Source organism: Dromaius novaehollandiae, chromosome 7 (genome assembly GCF_036370855.1).
Source record: "Dromaius novaehollandiae isolate bDroNov1 chromosome 7, bDroNov1.hap1, whole genome shotgun sequence".
NCBI lineage: Eukaryota > Metazoa > Chordata > Aves > Casuariiformes > Dromaiidae > Dromaius > Dromaius novaehollandiae.
Genome location: NC_088104.1, coordinates 24,329,369 through 24,351,348, shown reverse-complemented (window position 1 = coordinate 24,351,348; position 21,980 = coordinate 24,329,369). Strand labels below are relative to the sequence as shown.

At 35.9% G+C, this 21,980-nt stretch overlaps 1 protein-coding gene across 11 annotated transcripts in view; it reads left to right on the top strand.

Moving 5' to 3' along the window:
* LOC112979106 (neurabin-1-like) overlaps positions 1–21,980 on the top strand; it is a 52,844-nt gene that overhangs the window by 7,357 nt on the left and 23,507 nt on the right. For 8 of the 11 annotated variants that reach the window (XM_064514957.1, XM_064514959.1, XM_064514960.1 and 5 more), the window contains 10 exons: positions 9,903–10,035; positions 10,519–10,639; positions 11,172–11,276; positions 11,459–11,579; positions 13,025–13,195; positions 15,070–15,123; positions 17,953–18,182; positions 20,103–20,199; positions 20,280–20,463; positions 21,281–21,432. In XM_064514957.1, the coding sequence (XP_064371027.1) occupies positions 9,903–10,035; positions 10,519–10,639; positions 11,172–11,276; positions 11,459–11,579; positions 13,025–13,195; positions 15,070–15,123; positions 17,953–18,182; positions 20,103–20,199; positions 20,280–20,463; positions 21,281–21,432 (1,368 nt within the window). The remainder of the gene's footprint in view (positions 1–9,902; positions 10,036–10,518; positions 10,640–11,171; positions 11,277–11,458; positions 11,580–13,024; positions 13,196–15,069; positions 15,124–17,952; positions 18,183–20,102; positions 20,200–20,279; positions 20,464–21,280; positions 21,433–21,980) is intronic. The other 3 variants (XM_064514961.1, XM_064514964.1, XM_064514962.1) reach the window with 1 other exon arrangement.

The following is a 21,980-nucleotide window of genomic DNA, read 5'->3' as shown; positions in this document are numbered from 1 at the left end:
GGCAACTCAGGTGTACTTCCATCATGCATCGTTTGGGGTCTCTTGCTGTTGCAGTTTGTTATGATGCAGATTTTAAGTGCTCTGAAGTTTTGTTTATCATTTGCTTCAACATTTTAGTGTTTGTACCTTAAAATCATAACAAGTTTGTCCCTACCACTTTTCTTTATATTTTTATCTCAAATTAAATATACTCTCCAAAGTACTTTTCAGTGACTTTTCACAAAAATTAACCCTGTTTTTCAACATTGTTCAGTTTCTGCTGGCTAACTTAACAGTACAAGATACTAAAAACGTATCAACTGAAGGAAAAAAGTACATATTTTTGCACACAAATTTGAAAATTGTTTGCTCTTTTTGTTATTTTTTGAGGAAAGCTAGATAATCTTTTATTGAAATTTCAATTTTTGTAAAAGTTAATAAACATTTATTAAGCCTAGATATGTTTAATTCTGCATATAGATATATCTGGTCTTAGAAGGTTCTGTATCCATTATTTCTCATCCCTTGTCTGATCCTTGTTATATTTGAAACCTTTTTTTTCCCCGTGACCTCTGTTCAGCTTTCTAGAAAGAAGTACTTTTAACTCAAGCTTGCTCTGGCAATTCTTTATATCAGAAGCTTTCATCTATTTTGGTTTTTAAGAAGTATTTGATATATACTAAAAATATGAGATTTTTATAATAGTAGATTTATTTAGCATTTCAAGAGTCTGAGCTAGAGTCCAGGGCCAGGGTATGGGACTGTAGAGCAGAAAAACTAGAACAGATAAAGCAAATAATTTCTTTTTATATCCTGCCTCACCATTGAAGAGGAGCTCGACTCTTAATACATCAATGCATTTCTAATTGAATTACTAATTTAATACAGTTTTATGGCATACTAGCTGCCCTGTTTGGTGTGCTTGTTGATGCTATTAAACTGTAGACAAATATGAGAATAGTGAAGTTATTCTTCTTCCTACTCTTAGTCTGGTTACCTAAGGAAATAAAGTTTGTGGTTTAATATCATTGTGTTTGCCTATAGACCTCACTGCTTCCCAGGCCTTCTGACTTTTAACTTCCTCGCAGTTTCATCTGGATTTGGGGTGTGTGTGTGTACACGTACACACATCAGTCACTTGTTTTGGGGAAAACTGGCACCTGTATCAAAGAAAGCTGCAGATTAGTGCCCTCACTAATGGTAGGGCTGCAGCTTGAGTTTGTTACTTGTTCTTCTTGACCCAGTGCTAGCTGATCAGTATGCACATGCTGTGTCTTGCATGGAGGAAAACTGGGGGGAAGAGGAGGGAGGAAAGGGGATAAACAGGAGGCACCTAAGGCTTTGTGGGAGATGTACTCAGAAACATTGAGGAGGTGATGATAGAGAAATAGAGGAGGTGAGGTTATTACCGAGAGGAGAATGCAGGCAAAGGGATTTATGGGAGGAAAGTTCATTAGCTCAACAGTTCAATTAAGGAGCTGAAAAACTGAGCTTCTTTTTGATGATGATTGCTGCTATTAGCACCTGAGGATACTTAACCCGGGTCATGAAAAATATCTGGCAGTAGCTGAAAATTGTTTGTCATTTACCTTTTGAGAGATGGGAAAAAAAATTAGTTATCCCTTTTCGTATCATTCTAATGTGTAAGTCCACTCCAAAGGACACCAGTAAAAAGCACGCCTCAATAAATCTAGTTTGAGTACATACTTTGTAATCTTGAGATCGTGAAGATGCAGGATAGCAGTTTTGTTTTTGTTTTTTACAGGGTTCTTAGGTTTCTCCTGAGTAGTAAAGTATTATATTCCAAAAGGCAATATGTTAAGTCTTTCGATTTATTTCTCAAACACTTTCTCCATCACCTTCTGAAGTGCCTGGAAGTGAGACTACCCTTTTCAAATCTGAGGCGTTGGTGGCCGTTGCTAGTGACAGTACTACTGCAGATTAGGTAGTTGAGTTGATCTGATATGGCTGTTTTTTTGTTGTTTTTCCTCTGTTGTGGTCACAAAGCAGCAAGGTGAGCAACCAGCTAAAATTAATTGAATTGGACTATTTTGTGTTCAGTGTTAGCTTTTTCAAAGTTCCTCTTGCCAACTTGCTTGCTATTTCGGTAGCTTAGATTCAGTCAAGTCAAGAATTTTGGTTTGGGAAATGCTAAATAAAAACACATCTCTATTTTTAATTCTTCTGGATTGCCAGTCTGAAGTCGGTGGTGCCAAGACATCTGTGAAGCCTATGTACATTCGTAATTGAACTGCTTTCTGTACATATGTAGTCTTTCAGGAGCCAGGAAGTTTGTTTGGTTTTCGAGTGGGTTTTTTCTTCAGCACTATGTGGCATTGTGAGTGGTTTTTGCCTCTTAGGGTCATACCCTATTTATTTGGAGTTTTTCAGTCTCTTCATCAGTCAGAGTGCAAGGCCACATCAACCGGTGGTAGTGGAACACAACCAAGTCTTGGAAGAATTCTGCTTCTGTGGAGGGAGAATGTGGATTTTCTCTCAAATTCTGTTCTGAATGTTTGAAATGGAATAGATTCGTTGCACAAAATCTAAACAAATACTTTCTCTGTCTTCAGTATTTCTTTTACTAAGGTTTAAAACTGAAAGGTCTGAAAATGAAAGACTTTTTCATCTTCTGGAGTAGGTAGCTTAATCTGACAGAAACAGATACTGTGTTGTCTGTCTTGCTAAGTATCTACAGTGCCTTTGCTACTATAATGAAATCCATAAAGAGGGAATAAATTGTATTATTTTTATTGAGAATAGTGTGACTGGCAAGAAACATGCTGTTTTCTTTGTGATTGATTCATAAAGACTTCCAACAACTAGAGGTAAGTCAAAAGAGAGGTTTTGGAAGTAGATTAGTAGTTTGTAGTTTAGTAGATATTGATATTGTTTCTCTCTTTCCTGATATCTGTTGTGAGAATGTGTTCAAAAGAAAAATGACAGGAAAGTTAAAGCGGAATTCTGTCCAGTTAGTACTTGTGATTATTTGCGGCTAGTAGGCCTTTAGGATTTATGCAAACCTTATGTGTGGGATTTGAGACTCGGAGCAAAAGAAATGCACATAGATGCAATTAAAAAGAAAAGAAGACTGGAAGAGTTGAGAACAGAAAATGGGAGATGACAGGATTAAGTGTGGGGGAGAACATAAATTGCCACATACAGGGACAGGAAATAAAGTGAACTGTGGAGTGGAGAAATGTGTAAAAGAAAGTGTGTAAAAGAAAATGTGTAAAAGGCATGCCAAGATGGGTGTCAGGAAAAGAGAAAGAGTACTTGGAAGACAGGAAAAGAAATATCTAGGATGGTGAAACAAAAGTTACTGAATAATTTGGCAAATGTATGTCAGTGGACTCATGGTACTACTGATGTTGAGTAATGTTTAATAGCTTGTCCCAGGTTTTGACAGATGTTAGAGCTCTTCAGAAGCTTTCAATGTTTGTGTTGTTAAATCATCTACTTATTCAACAATTAGCCAGTTGCATTAAAATAACTAGCAGGCTTCATGTTTATTTTCGGTGCTGATAGCAAGAAGCAAAGTAGTTCTGGTTAGTCTTTGGGCTAGTAGGCATATTTTTCAAATACTGATTGTTTAATTCTTACAATAATTGACATTTCACTTATAACATCATTAGATTTTTTTTTTTTTTTTTTTTTTTTTTTGGCTAAGAAAGTATCAAGTTTATATTACAGTAGGTTTGGTTGTCCTGGAAAGAAATTGATTCAAGTTTTTCTCTGTGGTGTAAAAATTCACATCTAGACCAGAGTCCTTGTCCTGTGAATATACTAAATTCCTAGCAAAAAAAGCATTTGTGAAATGAGACAGTTGGGGAATTGGGCTTTGAGTCAGCACTAGCTTTTGTTGTTTAAGTGAGTATTTTTGGTTTGTTTAATATGGGTTGGTTTATCTACTTTCTAGTCAACACTGGATGAATAAACATTTATTTCATGTTCAGCCAGTGATTATGCTTTTCCCTCATGGACAATTTGGGCATTATTGGAATTTTTTATTACTATGCAACTGCAGTACTTGTTCTTTTTTAACCTGAGAATTTCTGAATTTAATTCTCAGAAATTAGTTTGGAGAAATACTCCTTGTGTTAGGAAAAAAATCAGTTCAAGGGCTACTTGATTTAATTTTGATGAACTGGTTGTATGTTGAATGCATGTTTTGTTTTACTCCATTTATTCATGAGTTCATTGAAGGGAATCATTTACTGTTTTCTAACAAAACTATGGGCCACGTAGGCTCAGGAAATCTAGGCTGACGTTGGTGTTGCGCAGCCAGTGCCAGTTTCTGCGCTCCGCAGGGCTCAGTGAATGGTACAGGTGGACACGGGCATTAACCCTGTTGGGCTGTTCAGGCTGAGTATGCTGGCAATGAAGTTGTCTGTGCTGTGGGTCTGAAGCAAGGCTGCACTTAGACTTTGCGTACACTGAGTTGGTTGGGTTTTTCAATTATGTTATGTTAAGCTACAGAGTAAAGTACGTAACTGTGCACAGGCTGTTTATCCACTTGTTTTGTAACAGAAAATGCTATATCGAATGAAATGGTTTATACTTATCAATCTGTTTAACAGTTACCAAGCGCTCTGAGTTATTTTTGAAGAGCAGGAAAAAAGTAAAAGCATAAATAAAAAGTTTTTCTTTTTTAAATCAAAGTATTTGCTGATTTTAAATCATTTGATAGCATGAACTGATTTAAATCAGGTATAGTCATTTTCACTTGAAATGTAACAAGTAATGATAATAAAAACAGTAGCCATGTAGCTTTCAGAAATGTAGGGAATAATGGGTAGTGATAATCCGATGTCTACTTTAACTGAAAAGGGAGGTTAGAAGAGTAAACAGTCAAGTGCACACCATGCCTCAGTCCTGCTTTAGTGCTACTGTTTCAAATGGTTGTGTTTGCTTGTGTGCTTACTATTTTGCCAGATGTAGAAAAGACGATCAATTTGAAAAGCTAAAGCAGTTTATTATTAGATAATTCATCGAAGAATTTAGAAGTTATTAGTTTTCCCTGAACCATAATTTTATTCAGTGTCAGTAATTTTTTCTGTTCCACATAAGAATTGTATTTCAGAAGAAATATGGGCCAACTAGTGGAATCATTGCTAGGCATGGTCTCTAGGTGAGAGACCATTTCTCCCTCTGAAATGCCTTTTGACTGTTACCCTTACTTTAACTGCTGGCGTAGGTACTGTGCTTTTCAGTGAGTGTTACATTAGTGTTTGAAAGTGATGCTGAAATGGATTCAGCTCTGATCGCTTGGGAATCTTTGATTTCTTAGCCTTGCTGTTTAGTAATGTTTGTAACATTATGCTTTTGATCATGCGCAAGCAAATCTGTCTTTTAGGAATGATCATAGGAGGTAGAGCCCTTTGGGCTGTAATTGTTTTATGATTTGACAGGTAAAATATTGTCTCTTTTCTGAAGAGTGTACCTTCCTTCTAACAAAATTACCGTTCTGCTAAAGCTAATAAAGTTTTTCAGTAGAGCTTTCTATGTGCTGCTAAGATTTTGAGTTAAGCAAGGATGTTGTTGTTTTTCTGTGATAATTTTCTGTGCTAGCACTAAAGTAATACAATGAAGTTTTTTGGGTTTTGTTTTTTTTTTCTTTTTTCTGTTCTGTATGATAGCACCAGCTGAATGATACTTATCTTTTAGGCAGTAGAATGCTTTGGTGTTTTTGAGTCCTGAACTTGTCCATGTTAGCACCTTCCTAGAAAGGGATAAACTGAATTTTGCATTCAAAAAGTGATCTGTTCTACTGGTGGAATGAATACAATTTGTTCTACCTCCAAATCAATATATTTGTTCTCTATGTCCTTTACAAATTTACAAGTATGTATCTTAACAATCTAACTAAAACAGTCCTTAAAAATTCAGTACACTTATCAAAGCTTTTTTGGATTCAAATTATTTTTATTTGGGGTCTTTCTGAAGAAAAGTGATATGGAATGTTTTTATGTAAGTAGTAGGGGGGGTTATTTGCTTCCTTTTAAAGCTTCTTTTTCCAGATAGTAGTTTTTTTTCATCATTTGCTAGCTTCCGTGGATCCAGTAGTTACTGAAGCTAGGAAAGAACTGTGAGATTAACCTTCTGGATATATAACAGTCTATGATAAAAGGCTTGTAAAATTTACTTGGCTCTCACTGTGTTGAGACAATAACTTGCATTTGCTAAAGCATGTCTTTTTAAAATATCAGCTGAGTCCTCATGAAATGGAAATTGTGCTTCCTTGCAACTGCAGGTAGCTAGCAGTAGGTGTTGGTGATGCTGCTAAGCCAAAATTGGGTTAAACCACCTGTACACTTAGAGGTACTAAGTGTTATAAAAGAGTAGCTTATTAATCTGTAAAGTTATCTTTACTGATTTAATTTGTATTGTCATAAAAGGTAAATCAGAGTCGTTTCACCTAATTTTTGTTAAAATGGAATGAATGTCAGTCCTCAATGCCGCCACTTGTTGAAAACTAACTTATTTTTTTGAGTTATCTGGAATTTCTATACTCTTAACATAAAGGTGTTTGTGTTGCCCATCAGTACTAAGAATGGTAAATAAAAGCTATCTATGCTCACTTACTTAAGAGAAGTACCTGTTTTCAGTTGAGTTTTTAACAAGTTTTTTTAGAGTTTTAACATGGTTAATTGTAATTAATGATCTGGAGTGTATATGACAGTTACCATCATCCTGCTTTCTAAAAGAAATACTGCACTTCCCCCCCCCCCATAATTTTACTAACCCCAGCTCGCAGTGGCTTGTAAATAGTAAGATTACGACTTCTTTTGTTCCTAGTGCATCCAGATCACTGTCTCAACCCGGCAGACACAGGGCAGAGGAGAAGTTTAGCTTTCTCATCAATCTTCTAGACTGTGTAACTTCTAATTTATATTAGTTATTGTCCACAATTTAACTGTGTTTAATACTACTTTTTTTAGTTGCCATAAAAAAATCTTTACTTAATAATTCTGTCTTTTCTACATTAGTATCAACATCTGCCTGGAAAAAGATGAATGCCATGTTTTGTTTCTGTGTGTGCACAATAAAAATTTCTACTTTTTGCCCTTGACACTTTTGCTATAGCTTTCTTAGAGTGTTCTTGCTTTTCTCTTTCTTATTGTAGTGTTTGGCTTCTAATTCATATGCATTGTTTTTATATCATCAGTTTTACTTTTCCTCTATTGTTTGGAAATTTGTATTTTTTCTCAAAATTGTCTTCCTGAAATCAGGCTATTTTTTCCTATTATTTTTATTTATATTTATTTATTATATTTATTTCCTATTATACGAATGTTTCTTCTCTTAGTTGTCGAATTATGACTCTGAGCATATTGTCTAGATGTTCTTACACCATACCATCTGCTGTTTTAAGAGAAAAGTATGAATTCTTTCTCTTAGTGGATTAATAATAACTGATGTCAGATACTTGAAAAGGTCTTTCTCAAAGAGCTAAGGTGCATAAATATCAGTAGTCTTAATTTGCATGTATTATTTCTGTTATTACTGTTTTATGTATAACAAATATAAAGATCACTTGAACTTAAGCCACCGTAAGTTTTAAAGTCTATGATACATTCCTGTGAGATGATCAATTACTATGGTCAGTTTTCTGTCAAAATGAGTAAATTCCATGAGACTCCCAAGCATAATGCTATTGCTTTTGAGTTGGGAAAATATTTAATAATTTTAGAAATTCCAGAGATATTTTAGAGCTGCCAGCCTGAAACTCGTAGCATATTTAATTCATTCTGTTAAGATGATGCAGCTTTGGTTCCTCCCTCTCTCCAGTGCCTTATAAATGGGCGTGTGAGGAGCTGGTCTTCCTCTTTGCTAATGTGATTTTTTGGTTGATAGTGACTATTAAACATCATCTTCTGCTTTGTGTGTTAGAACAGTGAGTCATAAAGAATCAAGATAATATATAATTGTTAGTGTCTCCAAAATAGACCCCAGCATAGACTGCATCCTCCACGTTTTGCTCATTCAGGGGGTTGATAATTAGTGTTTTTTTAACTTTTTAGTCCTATCTAAGTTATTAACACTAGGTCACATGTACACTTATAAATGAGCAAACTTGATTTCGTTCTCTTTATTTTTCATGTACCTAGTCTTTGAATTTGTTCTCGAGAACTCAGTATTCATACTAAAAAGTGCTTGTTTGTCCACTCATGAACTTTCTTCTTGTTACTAGTTTAAAATCCATCTTAGTATTATAACTTGGCTGTCTCCTTGGGTGGAGAGATTGGTTCTTGTGTGGGGTAGAACCAAGCTAGGCAGGTCTTGTTGCAGAGGGAGACAACGTGCTTCATGAAATCAAAATGCTTCTACTCCACATCCTATTTACAGTTGTTTTTAACTAATTTAAAGAATTTGACCACCTTTTTTCTGATGGTGGTAGAGTAAGGATTCTTGAGGCTGTTTAGATGGTTTTCATCCTCTATTTTGCAGTTTTTTTCTTTAAAGGCTATGGAAGATAAATACCACAAGTGCATCCCTTATCATCCCTCCATTGCCAGTTTTTGCCCACTGGTGTCTGGGTGACTGTCCAAAGGAGTTTGTTAGTTTATTTGCCTTTATGCAAGACTTGAGAAGAATTCAAATCCTTCAAATCCTTTTCAGGACTCCTTGTAGTAAGACTCTTTTTTTTTTTGGGGGGGGGGGGGTGCTTCCAAAAGCATGTGTTTCTTTCTTCCCCTTCAACCCAGGGGATCTAAATCTTGCTTATTTGTTGGACTACTTCATTAAAGGTATGGCCATGTCATGTCTGTGGAGTGGCCTCGGCTCTACAGGTTAATGTAGCATTTGGCAGAGTTTCTAAAACAGTTTTCTAGCTGTAGTCTCGAAGGTGAACCAGTTAAGCCCACAGTGTGAAATACATAGTGTTATCTTAGCTGCTTTTTGGTAATCTGTTTTAATAACTTTTTTCTGTGTCTAAGGTTACTGCCAGACAGAGCTAGCACCATATAATTCTGTGTTACTTACGTGATTAGTTACATGTCTAGGTAATCTTTGTGTGAAAATGCAGAAGTTGCAAGAACTCAGTAGGCAGTGTAAATAAACTTTCTGTCAGCACTGGACATCATTGATTAGGAAAACTGCTGCCACAGCTGCCATCCATAATTGAGTGGTTTTCATCTTATGGGGATATTGAGGAAAACGCTCAGTACCCGCAAAAGAATTATGCATGTAAACCTTGTTTTTCAGATAAATGTTTTTTCATTTCTGAGGGGTTGGGGTGGGGGGAATGACTCTTTTACCTTGTTTTTCTTTTTCTAACTTGCATGTATTTAAACACAACTAATAAACATGCTGAATAGTAAAATTAACCTTGTTATATTACTCATTATTTCTTCCTTTCTAGATTTTTATCTTAATACGGGTTACTCATTTGTGGTGTTTGTTTATGCTTTATTTCTAACAATTCAGAAATTCAGCTGGAGTGATTACTAAAAATAGTAATGTATGTAACAAGGCATTTCCTTTTCCTGGTAAACTGCGTGATTCCCCTGCAAAATCAGAAAACTACATCTGTTTGAAGCACTATAATTGGCAAATGGTGTGGAGGGAGGGGAGAAGAGAGGAAGAGGGATTTGGGGGAATAGTCCAAAGAGAAGAGACACTATTTAGCAAAGAGGAGGCAATTGATTTCTTTAACTGATTTATTTTAAAGATTTACTGCATTTACAAAAAAAAAAAAAAAAGTTTAATTGTTCTGAAACTTCTAAAATGTTACTTCTGTGTAAGTTAGAAACTGTATTATGACAGCAATATTTAGTGCTGCTGCAAATAAATTGATAGTTATGTAGAAAATAAGATCTTTAAAAATACTGCTTTAATTTCCTTACTGATTTTCTTTCAATTATATCATGTTTGGAAGAGGAGAAAAAGTACTAAAATAAATTTTCTGTTACCTTTCTTAGGTTTTCAGTACTTATTCAAATGAAGACTATGATAGACGTAATGAAGAAGTTGATCCTGTAGCAGCCTCAGCTGAGTATGAACTTGAGAAAAGGGTGGAAAAAATGGAAGTGTTTCCTGTAGAAATAGAAAAAGGTGCAAATTAAACCTTGAATACTTGCTTGAAAGAGATACCATGCACATGAAAGATAAAGAAATTTTAAACTGTATTTTCACATTCTCTGGAATATATTGAATTTTTACAGGACTGGCCTCTGTTAAGTGCAAATTGTCATGCTTAATTGAAGTTAGGAAGGCTACATTAATGAGTGGCAGATCTGGGCCAGAATACATATAGTTCATAAGTCTTTGAGGTAGAATTCTCTTGTGGATACCATGAAACTTTTAATCTAACAGGCAGTCGTAACTACAGTACCCGAGAGCTTTAATAAGTTGAATCTAGATAGAAAATATGTTCTTTGGTGTTTGTTACATTTTTTTTAAATATGTGAATTTTTATATTCTGCATGGATATGAATGGAACATGGATATGAAATGGACTTGGAACACTTTGAAACCCCTCTCTATGTGTTACATTTTGTGTCGTGTGGTTGATGTTAGATTTTTTGAATCCCTTAGGTGACAGTGGTCTGGGCATCAGTATTATTGGAATGGGAGTTGGTGCAGACCAGGGACTAGAAAAACTAGGTATTTTTGTAAAAACAATAACAGATGGTGGAGCTGCTCAGAGAGATGGACGGTGAGTTGTCTATTGCATTGATTATGCTTTTTGCTAACTTTTAACTAATCCTAATTGTTTTGATTTGATATGCTAAATACTATGAATAAAAGGGCAAAAGCTCAACACAACTAATAAATATTACTTTACTGCTTTCTGTGAAGTTTTTAAAAACAGTTATTTGATTTATCATAGGGCATTTTTGTAAAATAAGCATAGGTCTACTGGATTTATAGGTATACTGCATATATGGAAAAAAAGCTCAGAATGTGCCCATGTGTAATGCTGCTGCAAAATCATGTTGACAACCAAGGACACCAATCAATGTGTAAATGGTATAAAAATACCATGGCAAATGCCATATAAATTCTAATAGGTGATCTGCAATAATAACCGAAAATCGGGAGAGTGAGTTCCAAGAAATTCATTGCTTTGAAAAAAACTTTCTTATTATAAGTACTAGGGAGTTTCAGGTGGTGTTCATCATGTGAATAATCTGTCAAGCTGAAATATTTTTGTTGAACTGATAGCTAAGCATTTATTTGTTTTGCAGAATCCAAGTCAATGATCAGATTGTTGAGGTTGATGGTATAAGTCTAGTGGGAGTTACTCAGTTCTTTGCAGCCACCGTATTGAAAAACACTAAAGGCACAGTGAGGTATGTATGTCTTCTATCAAATGCTACCTTTTTTTTTAATTGTGATTTTTCATTAATGGAGAAAACAATTTAAAAGCTTTACAAAGGTGTCACTGAAAGCAGCAGTACAGCGAGATATAATCTTTCAAGCATATCGTAAGCTTTTTGCTGCAAGATAACTTGTATTTTGTTTTCTTTTGTAGGTTTCTGATTGGAAGAGAGAAACCAGGGACTCAGAGTGAAGTAGCCCGTCTCATTAGTGAGACTTTGGAGCAAGAGAGATGTCTGTATCAGCAACACTATGCTCATGATGATGCAGAGCAGGTAAAACACCATAAATACCTATTTATTTTATAAAGGAGATGATCACCTCTGTATGCAGTAACTTCTGTAAATGGGATAAATGTTTTTTTGAATCAAACTGAAGTAAAAAGACGCAAGGTCTAGTTGGAGGCCAGTAACTAGTGGTGTAACCCGGGGTTAATACCAGATCCAGTCCTGTTTAACTTATTTATGAATGGCCTGGATGATGGAACAGACTGAACCATCAGCAAGTTTGCTGATGATGCAAAGCTAGGAGGAGTGGCTGAAACACCAGAGGGCTGTGGTGCCATTCAGAGGGACCTGGACAGGATGGAGAAATGGGCAGAGAGGAACCTCATGAACTTCAACAAAGGCAAGTGCAGAGTCCTGCATCTAGGGAGGAATAACTCAATACAGGCTGACCTACTGGAAAGCAGCTCTGTGGAGAGGGAACTGGAGGTCCTGGTGGACAAGACGCTGATCATGAGCCATCAGTGTGCCGTTGTGGCCAAGAAGGCCAATGGTATCCTGGGCTGCATCAGGAAGAGCATTGCCAGGAGGTTTAGGGAGGTAATCCTTGATCTTGCCCCTCTACTCAGCCCTGGTGAGGCCACACCTGGAGTGCTGTGTCCAGTGCTGGGCTTCCCAGTACAAGAGACGTGGAGCTACTGGAGAGAGTCCAGCAAAGGGCCACTAAGATGGTTAAGGGACTGGGGCCTCTTTCTTACGAGAAAAGGCTGAGAGAGCTGGGACTGTTTAGCCTGGAGAAGAGAAGACTGAGGGGGAGATCTTATCAATGTACATAGATATCTGATGGGAGGGTGTAAAGAAGACTGAGACTCTCTTTTACGTGGTGCCCAGTAACAGGATGAAAAGCAATGGGCACAAACTGAAACACAGAATATTCTGTCTGAATATGAGGAAAAACTTTCTTTACTGTATGGGTGATTGAACACTAGAACAGGTTGCCTGGAGTTTGTGGAGGCTCCTTCCTTGGAGGTATTCAGAAGTCATCTGGACAGGGTCCTGGGCAGCCTGCTCTAGGTGATCCTGCTTGAGCAGGGGAGTTGGACTAGATGGTCTCTAAAGGTCTCTTCTGACTTCAACCATTCTGTGATTCTCTGAAACAAGAATAAGACAAACAACTTGATTAAAACAGAAATTAACAATTTCATAAGTTACCATTATCAAGGCACATGACTGTCACTACTTGCTATGCTTCAAACTTCTCAATAATCCAAAAGTTATTTTTAAGCATCAGCCGTGACTTGTTTTGTCAATTGCTTACTTAGGTCTCTTTTGTGGAATTTTGATGAAAAATGTTTGCAAGTCAACTTTAAAGTATATTGTAGATATAAGAAACTAAAAAGGAATAGTAACGAGTCAAGAAAAACTTTGCAACTATTTGTATTCCTTGTGTGCTATCTTCATTGCTGCTGCCATGATGAGAAGCATGTGTGTTACAGGATGTCGTGGTTTTTACATCTTGTCAGGATGATGACTATGATGATGAGGAAGATACATTTGAGTCACATTTACATGGAAAATCTGTAGAAGTTTTTGATCTTCCTGAAAATGAAGATATCAGTTTACCACTGGATATGGATTCAGCACAGTTTCTTCTTAAATTTAAAGAGGTGCAGTAACAGTTTTTTAAACATTTTTTGTGGTGCTTTGGGGAGCATCTGAATCTTACAAGGTTTGGTGTAATCTCCTTCGTGACCCTCTTCTTGTGGTTTTTGGGTTTATTTCCCCTCATCACCAATAAAGATCTCTTGTGTCTTTTGAAATGTTCTGTAGGTTTCTGGTCCCTGCTTCCCTGTGCACATTTATGTTAAATAGTCATTTGATTTAATTGGGGGGGGAAGAAGCTTGGAGCAGGTATTAGAACTCAAGACCACCTTCCTCCTGCTTGTGGTCTGTGAACATTGAGTTACGTAGTTCATGGTGTTTCTCTCATTTCTTCGCTGGCCTGTTGGACCTTGTACTTTTTGCTGCAAAGTGGAATAGCTTTAGGTGCAGGGAGTGGGTGAAGGTAAGTATTCGCATTCTGAATGGTCTCTAGCTCTGTGGTTTCGCCCTCTTCAGGGAGACAAGATACATGTCTAAATCCTGTCAGGCCAAAAGTCACGTGGCACCTAGACCTCCCACATCCAGAGTTTACTCTAATCACCGAGGTGGTCTGGGAACTGTCTGTCTACAGAAAATCACCTTACTCTGCAGATGTGTGTGGTTTCGGTTTAGAGGGGTTCTTTAGGTGACTCAGGTTTTTTGGATGTAATGAATTTGTAAATCTAGTAGGGGGTTCCAAACTGTGACTCCCAACTTGACACAATTGAGAAATTGGGTTCTAGTTTACCAGAATGTTATAAAAGATCTTATTTGCCTTACTCAGGGCTGTGGAGTTTAGTCAGGGATTTAAGTGGTACAGCGTTTGACATTTAGGAGCCTGTGTTTCTTTGGTAGAGTTAAGTCCATGTCATTTTCAATCTGGAAGAGAAAGATATACTGCAGATAAAAATTGTTTTGTCTCAGCTTGGCATTTTAAGATGCTGTTTTGTACATACTTCAGCTTATTTTTATAAAGAATCAGTAGTTTGCAGACATCATTTAAGTTTGCTGTCTTGGTAATGTTGTTGAAGTCGAAATTTTAGACTCCTGATCACTAGAGAATACTTACAGTTTTTCTGGGTTAGGAAACATAGCAGCAGAGTGGGGCATCTTTTCATAAATACCATGTTTACTTGGGATGCAATTAAATTCCTACCTAGAATCATTACCACATTGTTATTAACATAATCTAAATGAAGCATTCTAACTCACGGACTCATTTGTTTTAATGTATGTTTGGTGCACTATGCCTTGCAAAAAAAATTTTTTTCCCCAGAGTTACAGATGCAAAGTGAAATGTAGGAAATAAGAGTTGTCAAGAAGTGTGCTTTTACGCTTGTATGCATGCCATTTTCTTAAGACATGTTAACAATCATCTTTACCTTTGGCTTAGATGTAGCCTTTATCCATCTCTAATGATTCTAGGAAGACTTGTGGTATGCAATACCATGCTTAATTTTAAAACAACACCAATGTATTTATTCATAAATACCGATGAGGAAAAATATTTAGTGTCGTTAAATTTTTACCTCATTTTATGTACCATTTGTCATCAGAAGTGCATTACTGCCTTTTCACTCACCTGCACGTTATAACATTATTTTAACCTCTCACTTAATGTATAGAAAACAGTGCGGGATTTTTGGCTCTAGATGATCATGTATTGATTTTTTTGTAGTAAGTCAAATACTGTGATTTTTTTTTAAATCACAGTATTTTTTTTAAATTGGCATTCTTTTAATGAAGGCTTTTGATCACTTCTGTAATCAACAAATAATTAAGTTGATTTTACGCTACTGTAGAAATGGCTTGAGAAAGAAGGGAATCGCATCCAAAATACTTAAAACTAACAATTCACGTATCATTTTGTGTGTCTTACAAAAATATGCTTTTGTTTCAGCTACAATTAAAGCATGCAGTAACAATGGCTGAAGTTAATCAACTGAAGGAGAAAGTAAGTTTTCAAAGAATAATTATGGAATTTTTTGTTTCTGTGAATTTTGCCACATGCAGGTTGAAACCAGAAGACAGAGTAATCTGTTTTAGGCCTCAGACACTATGTACTGTGTTCTGCTAGACTGCAGCTCTTCAGCTTATGAAGTCCTATCAAATGGGAAAACAAAATGAAAACAAACACAAAAAACACTGTGCCAATATCAAATGAATGCTTCCGTATTACTGCTTAGAGCAGAACTGAACTGAGCTGAATATTGTATGAAACAAACTTCCAAACAAACACGGGAACATTTTCAGTGGATAAGACTTGTCTTATTTGAATATAGATTTGGCACTTAAAGCAATGGTTTGTGCCTGAGATAATTTTCTGTTACCAGAGTATCTTGTTTTCCCCTCTTTTCTTCGGTCAAATTTTTGACCTGCCTTAGGGAGGGAGAGAATTTTTCCAGCTTCTTTTGAGTGAGGGTTGGTTTAGCACTTCTGTTTTCTCTGAGAAAGGCGTTATTGTTCTTTTTGCCATTATTTCCACTGATAGAGATCTGTGTATGGCCTTTTTCTGGAAATATTTGCTGTAGGTGAGCAGCAGCTTTTATTCCATTGCCCTTCTGTTTTGTCTTGCTGAGCAATCTGTACCCTAGGACAAGTTGCAGCAGATTCTTCATGGGGGTGTGTGTGTGTGTGTCCCTAGTCCTTCAGACTGAAATCAGTTTTGAGTAACAGTATCTACTGGGGTTGTTTCTACACTCTGCAAACTGATGCTTCATAGCTCCAGGTGTAGACAGGCAAAACAGCCGCAACCTCTTTGCATTCCTATGATAGTTCTGATCTTGCATTCTGATAATGCTCCTCCTTGCAGTGTTCTTGAAATTGGACCTACTAGGTTAGTAAGAAGCTGTTAAAAACAGTGACTTTGGTACATCTTATTGCCCCACTTTTAATTCAAGAAATTCTTGAATCTCTCAACACACTTGCTCCATGGGCAAGTGATCTTATCTGGCTTCAGAAGCGGTGATTTCCTCATTGTAAATAGCGTCCCCAAAGAAGGAGGCTCAGATGAACTAAGCAGCATCCTGTCTGCATGCTCCTCTGAGGCCAGGAGAATTGTACATATATTAACATTCTGTTTTATAACACAACTGCTGTGAAACTGAAGGGGCCCATCCCTTTCCTGTTTTGAGGGAATGCTTACTTTTCTTTCATTAGCGCCAGGAAGGCAAACCAAGGTGTATCATAATTTTTTAGGAAGCATTTGTCTAATTCAATTACTGTGGAAGACCTACTGTTCTTTCTTGTTTTACTCAACAAGCTGTTGGTAACAGAGTAGTAGGGCAGGAAGCTCATCTGGTACGTGTTAAGTCTCCATATCTCCAGTTGCCTTTGAAAATAGAACTTACTGCCTGCAAGCTGAGATGTTCAGTCATATTGTGTCCAATATAATGTGAGAAATACTATTACAGATGTATAGAAGAACATGCTTGCTTCCATAATGCAGTTCTTGGAAATCCCCAAATCCCATCATTGGGATTGCCATATTGATCGCCACATCACATTGTAAATCTCTCAGGTACAGTACTAACAGGGTTAATAAAACGATTTGGATAACTGTCAAGGAGTCTATTAGGTAAGATACATTCTTCAGATGGGAGTGTGAATTTCATTCGTTGAACTGAGACAACTAGTAACTCCCATCAGCAGCCTTTCAGCACACCTTCACTGCAAGTTCAATGCCTATACTACTTCCAAAATCAGATATTTAAAAAGCATTGTTATTTACCCTAATTATCCACAGGTATTCCCCAACTTTGCTGCCTTTCCCTGATTATTGACACAGATGCCCTTTGGAAAAGGGAATTGAGGGCAGTTATGGGTTTCCTCCGACCACTTTACATCCTCTGTGACAGAACATGTTTTTTGTTTTATATATATATATATATATTTTTTTATATATATATATATGTGTGTGTGTGTGTGTATATATATTTATATATACACATATACGTATACACATGGAGTACATGTGCATTAGAAGAAGCAGATACTCAGGAGATGCTTACAGAAACTACATCCTGAAGAAGTATAGTATCTGTATGTAGAAGGAACTATCGTGGAGTTTGGAGAGTTTTGGCCACTTGCTCTTTTCTGCAGACCAGCCCACCCATTAGTGGGAGATGAATGTCAGTCTTGTGTGCAGATGACCCTGCTACAAGGTAAAGAGCCTTACCTGGCAGTCAGATAGCCTTAGCTAGTCCAGTAAGCACATGACTTTCAAAGTGGGAGATGTTTCTGTCTTTTTAAATTTTAAAATTTCACCATGACTGAAGGAAAACTGAAGAGTGTGTGTTTTAGTTTTTCGGTCTCTTTAATCAAAGAGACAAAACTGCTTGTAATATTTTAATAAAGAACAGAATGTTCAACTGGCACACCTGCTGAAATTAATGAAAAGAAACATGCACCTGGAATACAGTCTTGCTGTAACCCTTGGTTTTGTGTTACTGGGCATTGAGAGACCATAATGTCGTAATAGGATATCTGATAACAGCAAATAGTAAAGAGGAGGAAAAGCCCATATTCTTAAGCAACAGTCTAATTCTGCCAATTTCCTTAGTGGGGAAAAAAATTAAGCACAATGATTCCTGGATACTTTCTCTACATGAATTGGTGGCATCTCTCTGAACAGATAAGATTTCAGTATCTTGTTTTAATATTACTGATAAAAAAGTATTTAATTGTTATTAGCTATTTTCTACTTTAAACATGTATAAATAACTGCTTTGATTTCAATTTTTAGTTTAGACTAATTCCTTAAGTACTAATGTTTTCTTTTCAGTTAAAAATTGTTGAAACAGAAAAAACTGAATGGGAATCAAGTCGAGCCCAACTTCAGCAAAATATAGAAGAAAACAAAGAGAAAATTAAGAAGTTGGAAACCTACTGGTTAGAGGCACAGAGTTTATGCAAAACAGTAAATGAGCACCTTAAAGAAACCCAGGAACAATATGATGCCCTTGAAAAGAAATACAGCAAGGCCAAGAAATTGCTCAAAGATTACCAACAAAAGTAAGTAACCCAAAATAGTAAGTCTCCGTCTCTTGCTCGTATGTTTTGTATATTATGAGAAGAACTAACAACAATACTAGAGTTATGATAGAGACTCTGAAAATCCTTCTCTAGCAATCTCAAGTTGGGAGTCAGAATTATGGGTGGTTTTGTCAAGATTTGGCTCTAATAGCTTTACCTCAGTTCTTCATTAAATAAGGCTAACAGTTCTGCAGTGTCACATTCTGCCAGTTTCAGAAAAAGTATGAAGAAATAAATGAGTTTCAGTGCTCTTAATATCTTCTCCATACTGTGTCCCACAAAAATGACAGAACTAAATAGTCTAGTATTTAGCCTTTCAGTTTTTCCCATAATTTCTTTCTGATTTTGATGTTCCTCACTAGGAACTATTTGCTTCACAGTATTTATAATAGAAGGGCCAAGGTCCTGGTTTGAAAATCCCTTGTACTTCTGCAAAATAAATAAATATTGGGCATTTCCTCAGTGTAGATTGCATAATGTCTCAGGCAAGCTATTAAAATCGTCATATTAGTGTTTGCAATGGTTTAGAATTAGTACTGCTTACCACAGACCTCTTCGTTACTCTTCGTTACAAAGTGTAGAATCTGGTAGCTTCCTTTTGAGAAAATTCTAATAGATTCAGTGTGTCTGAATCATCTTGTCCAAAGGATTATTTTTCCACTATAAAGCTCATTTTGGTATCTGGATAAGGGCCAGATACCTGTGATTCAGTCATCTGATGAGAAGTTATGCTTTGTAGTGAGTGATAAAAAGAACTCTGAAAAAGTTAACAGAGTTTGTGATATATACTTAACTCATCAAAAGAGCAGCATAAAAGCAGTGTTTTTAATCCATTAACAGGTGTGGGGGGTAGGTGGTGGTAGTACTTCTTGTTAGATACAACTGTGTAAGATTTGAACACTATGTTGTCATGCAGTTGTGGCTGCTTGTTTTGCTTTGTAGCTGAACAAGAGTTAATTGTTAAATACTTCTAGAAGCGTCTCAGTAATATGAACACAACTGTCGCTTTTGGTAGTTATTGTAAGCACACGATTCTCTTGTCCCAGTCTGTTCATTTGCTGCTTATTTCTAAAGGCAATTTGCATGGTCTTTTTGCTCTCTAGTCCACACATAGAAATGTTACTTTCCACTCTGCACTTTTTGTGCTCTTGAATGAACTTTTTAAATGTCTCCTTCCTTTCCCTTTCCTCCAAAGCTTATCCACACTGAATATCAAATGTGTGTTGAAGATGACTGCTAACATGTGAGCTTCCATTTCTTCAGTGTTTAGTGAATTCCTGTGATTTCTTCAACTGTACCTGAAACTTTTGCATATTGTTTAGATGTTCAACTTTGTGTTTCTGCATGTTATTCCATCTGACTTGCAGGAAAAAACACCTTTTATTTTTGTTTCCTTGTAATTATTTTTCCTTTTTTGTTTTTGTAAAACCCAGCCATTACAGCTTCTGTGGGATGTGCCAAGTAGAAGCGTAAAATGGTATTAGTTTCCTACTAAAGAATTTGACGATAGCTTTTGGAATGAAAATACTATTTTTGCAGTAGCACACTGTATCTGTGTTTATCTTTGTGGAAGTGAGTAAGATCTAATGATTAGCATTCCATGTACATCTGATGTAAATGTATGTGTAACTTTTTAGCCAATTCTTAAAGGCAGAGAGATGGATGTAATTTTGTAGAAAAGTGTTGTAACACATCCTTTTTCAGCACAGAGTAGATTATAGTGTCATAACTGTATTTTTTTCTTAAGACAGTAAAAGCATACAAACACATAGACTGTTTTGTGATCTTACAAGATTAATAAAACACAGTTGTTATAGCTTAAAGACCGATTTTTCAATATGCTTACTATTATAAAGCATTTTATCATTGAAATGCAACTGCATATATTTCTTTCACCAGAGAAGTAGAATTTACGAAAAAAGAGGAGGATCATTCAAGGATGCTTGAAGAGAGAGACCAGAAATATGCAGAACAGCTGAAAATATATCAGGAAAAAGTAAGGCTATATGATGTTTTGAAATCAACTTTTGCATTCTTGGGAAGTGGTATCTGACTTTTGAATTTTAACTCTTGCAGATTTTGGAGCTTGAAAACAAACTAAAAATATGTGAGAGAATGCCATATATGTTTGGAAGTGGCAGTTTATTGGAAGATGCCTGTCAAAATCAAGGCCAGCTGAATGAACCCTCGAAGATAAGAGAAGAAAAAGAAACAGAAACAGTAGAGGAAAGGTTAGATTCTACAGATATGTTAATTTCTGGTAAGTTAGTAGTAGGTGTAGGATTTTTGATTTACATTTAACAAAAAAATTAATAGGTGTGTATGTTGGGTTTAAAAAGGAGGGGAAAAGAAAAAAGTAGGTGCCTACTGTTTCCTGCTGACTAGATAAATGTTTGGCCTGAGCCACTGTGGATGTTTTTGCTTAGGTCTCACAGCATTTTCTGTGGTGTAGTAATATATTTTTAAAATGTTGTGGAAAAGAGGATATAGAAGGGAAGACTAATCACCTTTACTGTTTCTCAGATTCTATATTGGTGAAATGGATAATGTTACTGAGAGTATAATGCTGAGGTACATCAGTTTAAAAACAACAGCTTGCTTTTTTTTTTTTTTTTTTTAAACCATCATTTATCCCAAAACTTATTATGATATTATGATTTTTATTTAAGTATTATGGTAACTTTATGCACAGAATGTTATCAGGTGTGATTCAAACAAGAAGCATATTCTAAAAAGATTTGGTGGATGCTTATGTACTTTTTTTTAAAGGGTCCCCTGCTTAAGGAATAAGGATAGGGAAGCATATTTTGGGTACAAATTCTCATCTATTTGAGAATTCAGTTTTCAAGCCACAATACAATTATATCCTGATGGATTTTTCTTTTCTAATTTAAAGAAATTTGTTAGAAATTTAATTCAAATTAATTAGAAATTTTTTTCACTTAGTATGTCAAAATATTTTATATAAAAACACTATTTTCATATAATAACAGCTGAAATAATTCTGCTTTAACTTTTGAAGATGTTTCTGGACAGTGGGTTATCAATTGTTTTAAAGGAGTACATATTTGTTGCAGATTTTGATGCTTTTGTTGGGGATACTCCCAGATTAGATACCAGTGCCCACAAAGCAAAAGCTCAGCTTGCTTTGAAAGTAAAACGCCAGCCACCTTCTCGATCAAAGCTGAAAGAATCTCTTGGGGCTGGACAACAGACTGCAAATCTACAGGTACAGATAACAGTGAATAAATGTATGTTTAGGAGCCTGAATATATATTCAGTTTTATTTATATTCACCATTTTAAGGGTTGCCCATGCTTCATTCAGACTGTGCAAAAGTATCAGATTTTATGCTGTGTCAGGTGAAAAACTATTCAGGTGCATACCACGTATGTGATCTCTGACGTGGTTTTTGTGATATAAAACAGTTAACTTGAAGTGAGCAAAAAAAGTATGCGAGTTTGCTGTATTCTTTTTACTGATTGAAAGATTTTTGATATAGTAGTAGTGGTATGTTTTTGAAATGTTTATCTATTAATTCTTTTACCTGAAACAAGTTAGTTACTAAATTTCTTTAAAAACTAAACATTTCTAAAAATGCTTCATTGCTCCATAAATAGGCACTTAAGTCCACAAAAATTATACCAGTGAAATCTTCTAGGACATTTCTGGGACTGTCTAGCTTTTGTTCTTTTTTCTAGACTTACATTGTCACTGATACAATCTAACAATGGTTAACTTTTCTCTGTTTCCATACTTAATCGTATGATGGTTGAC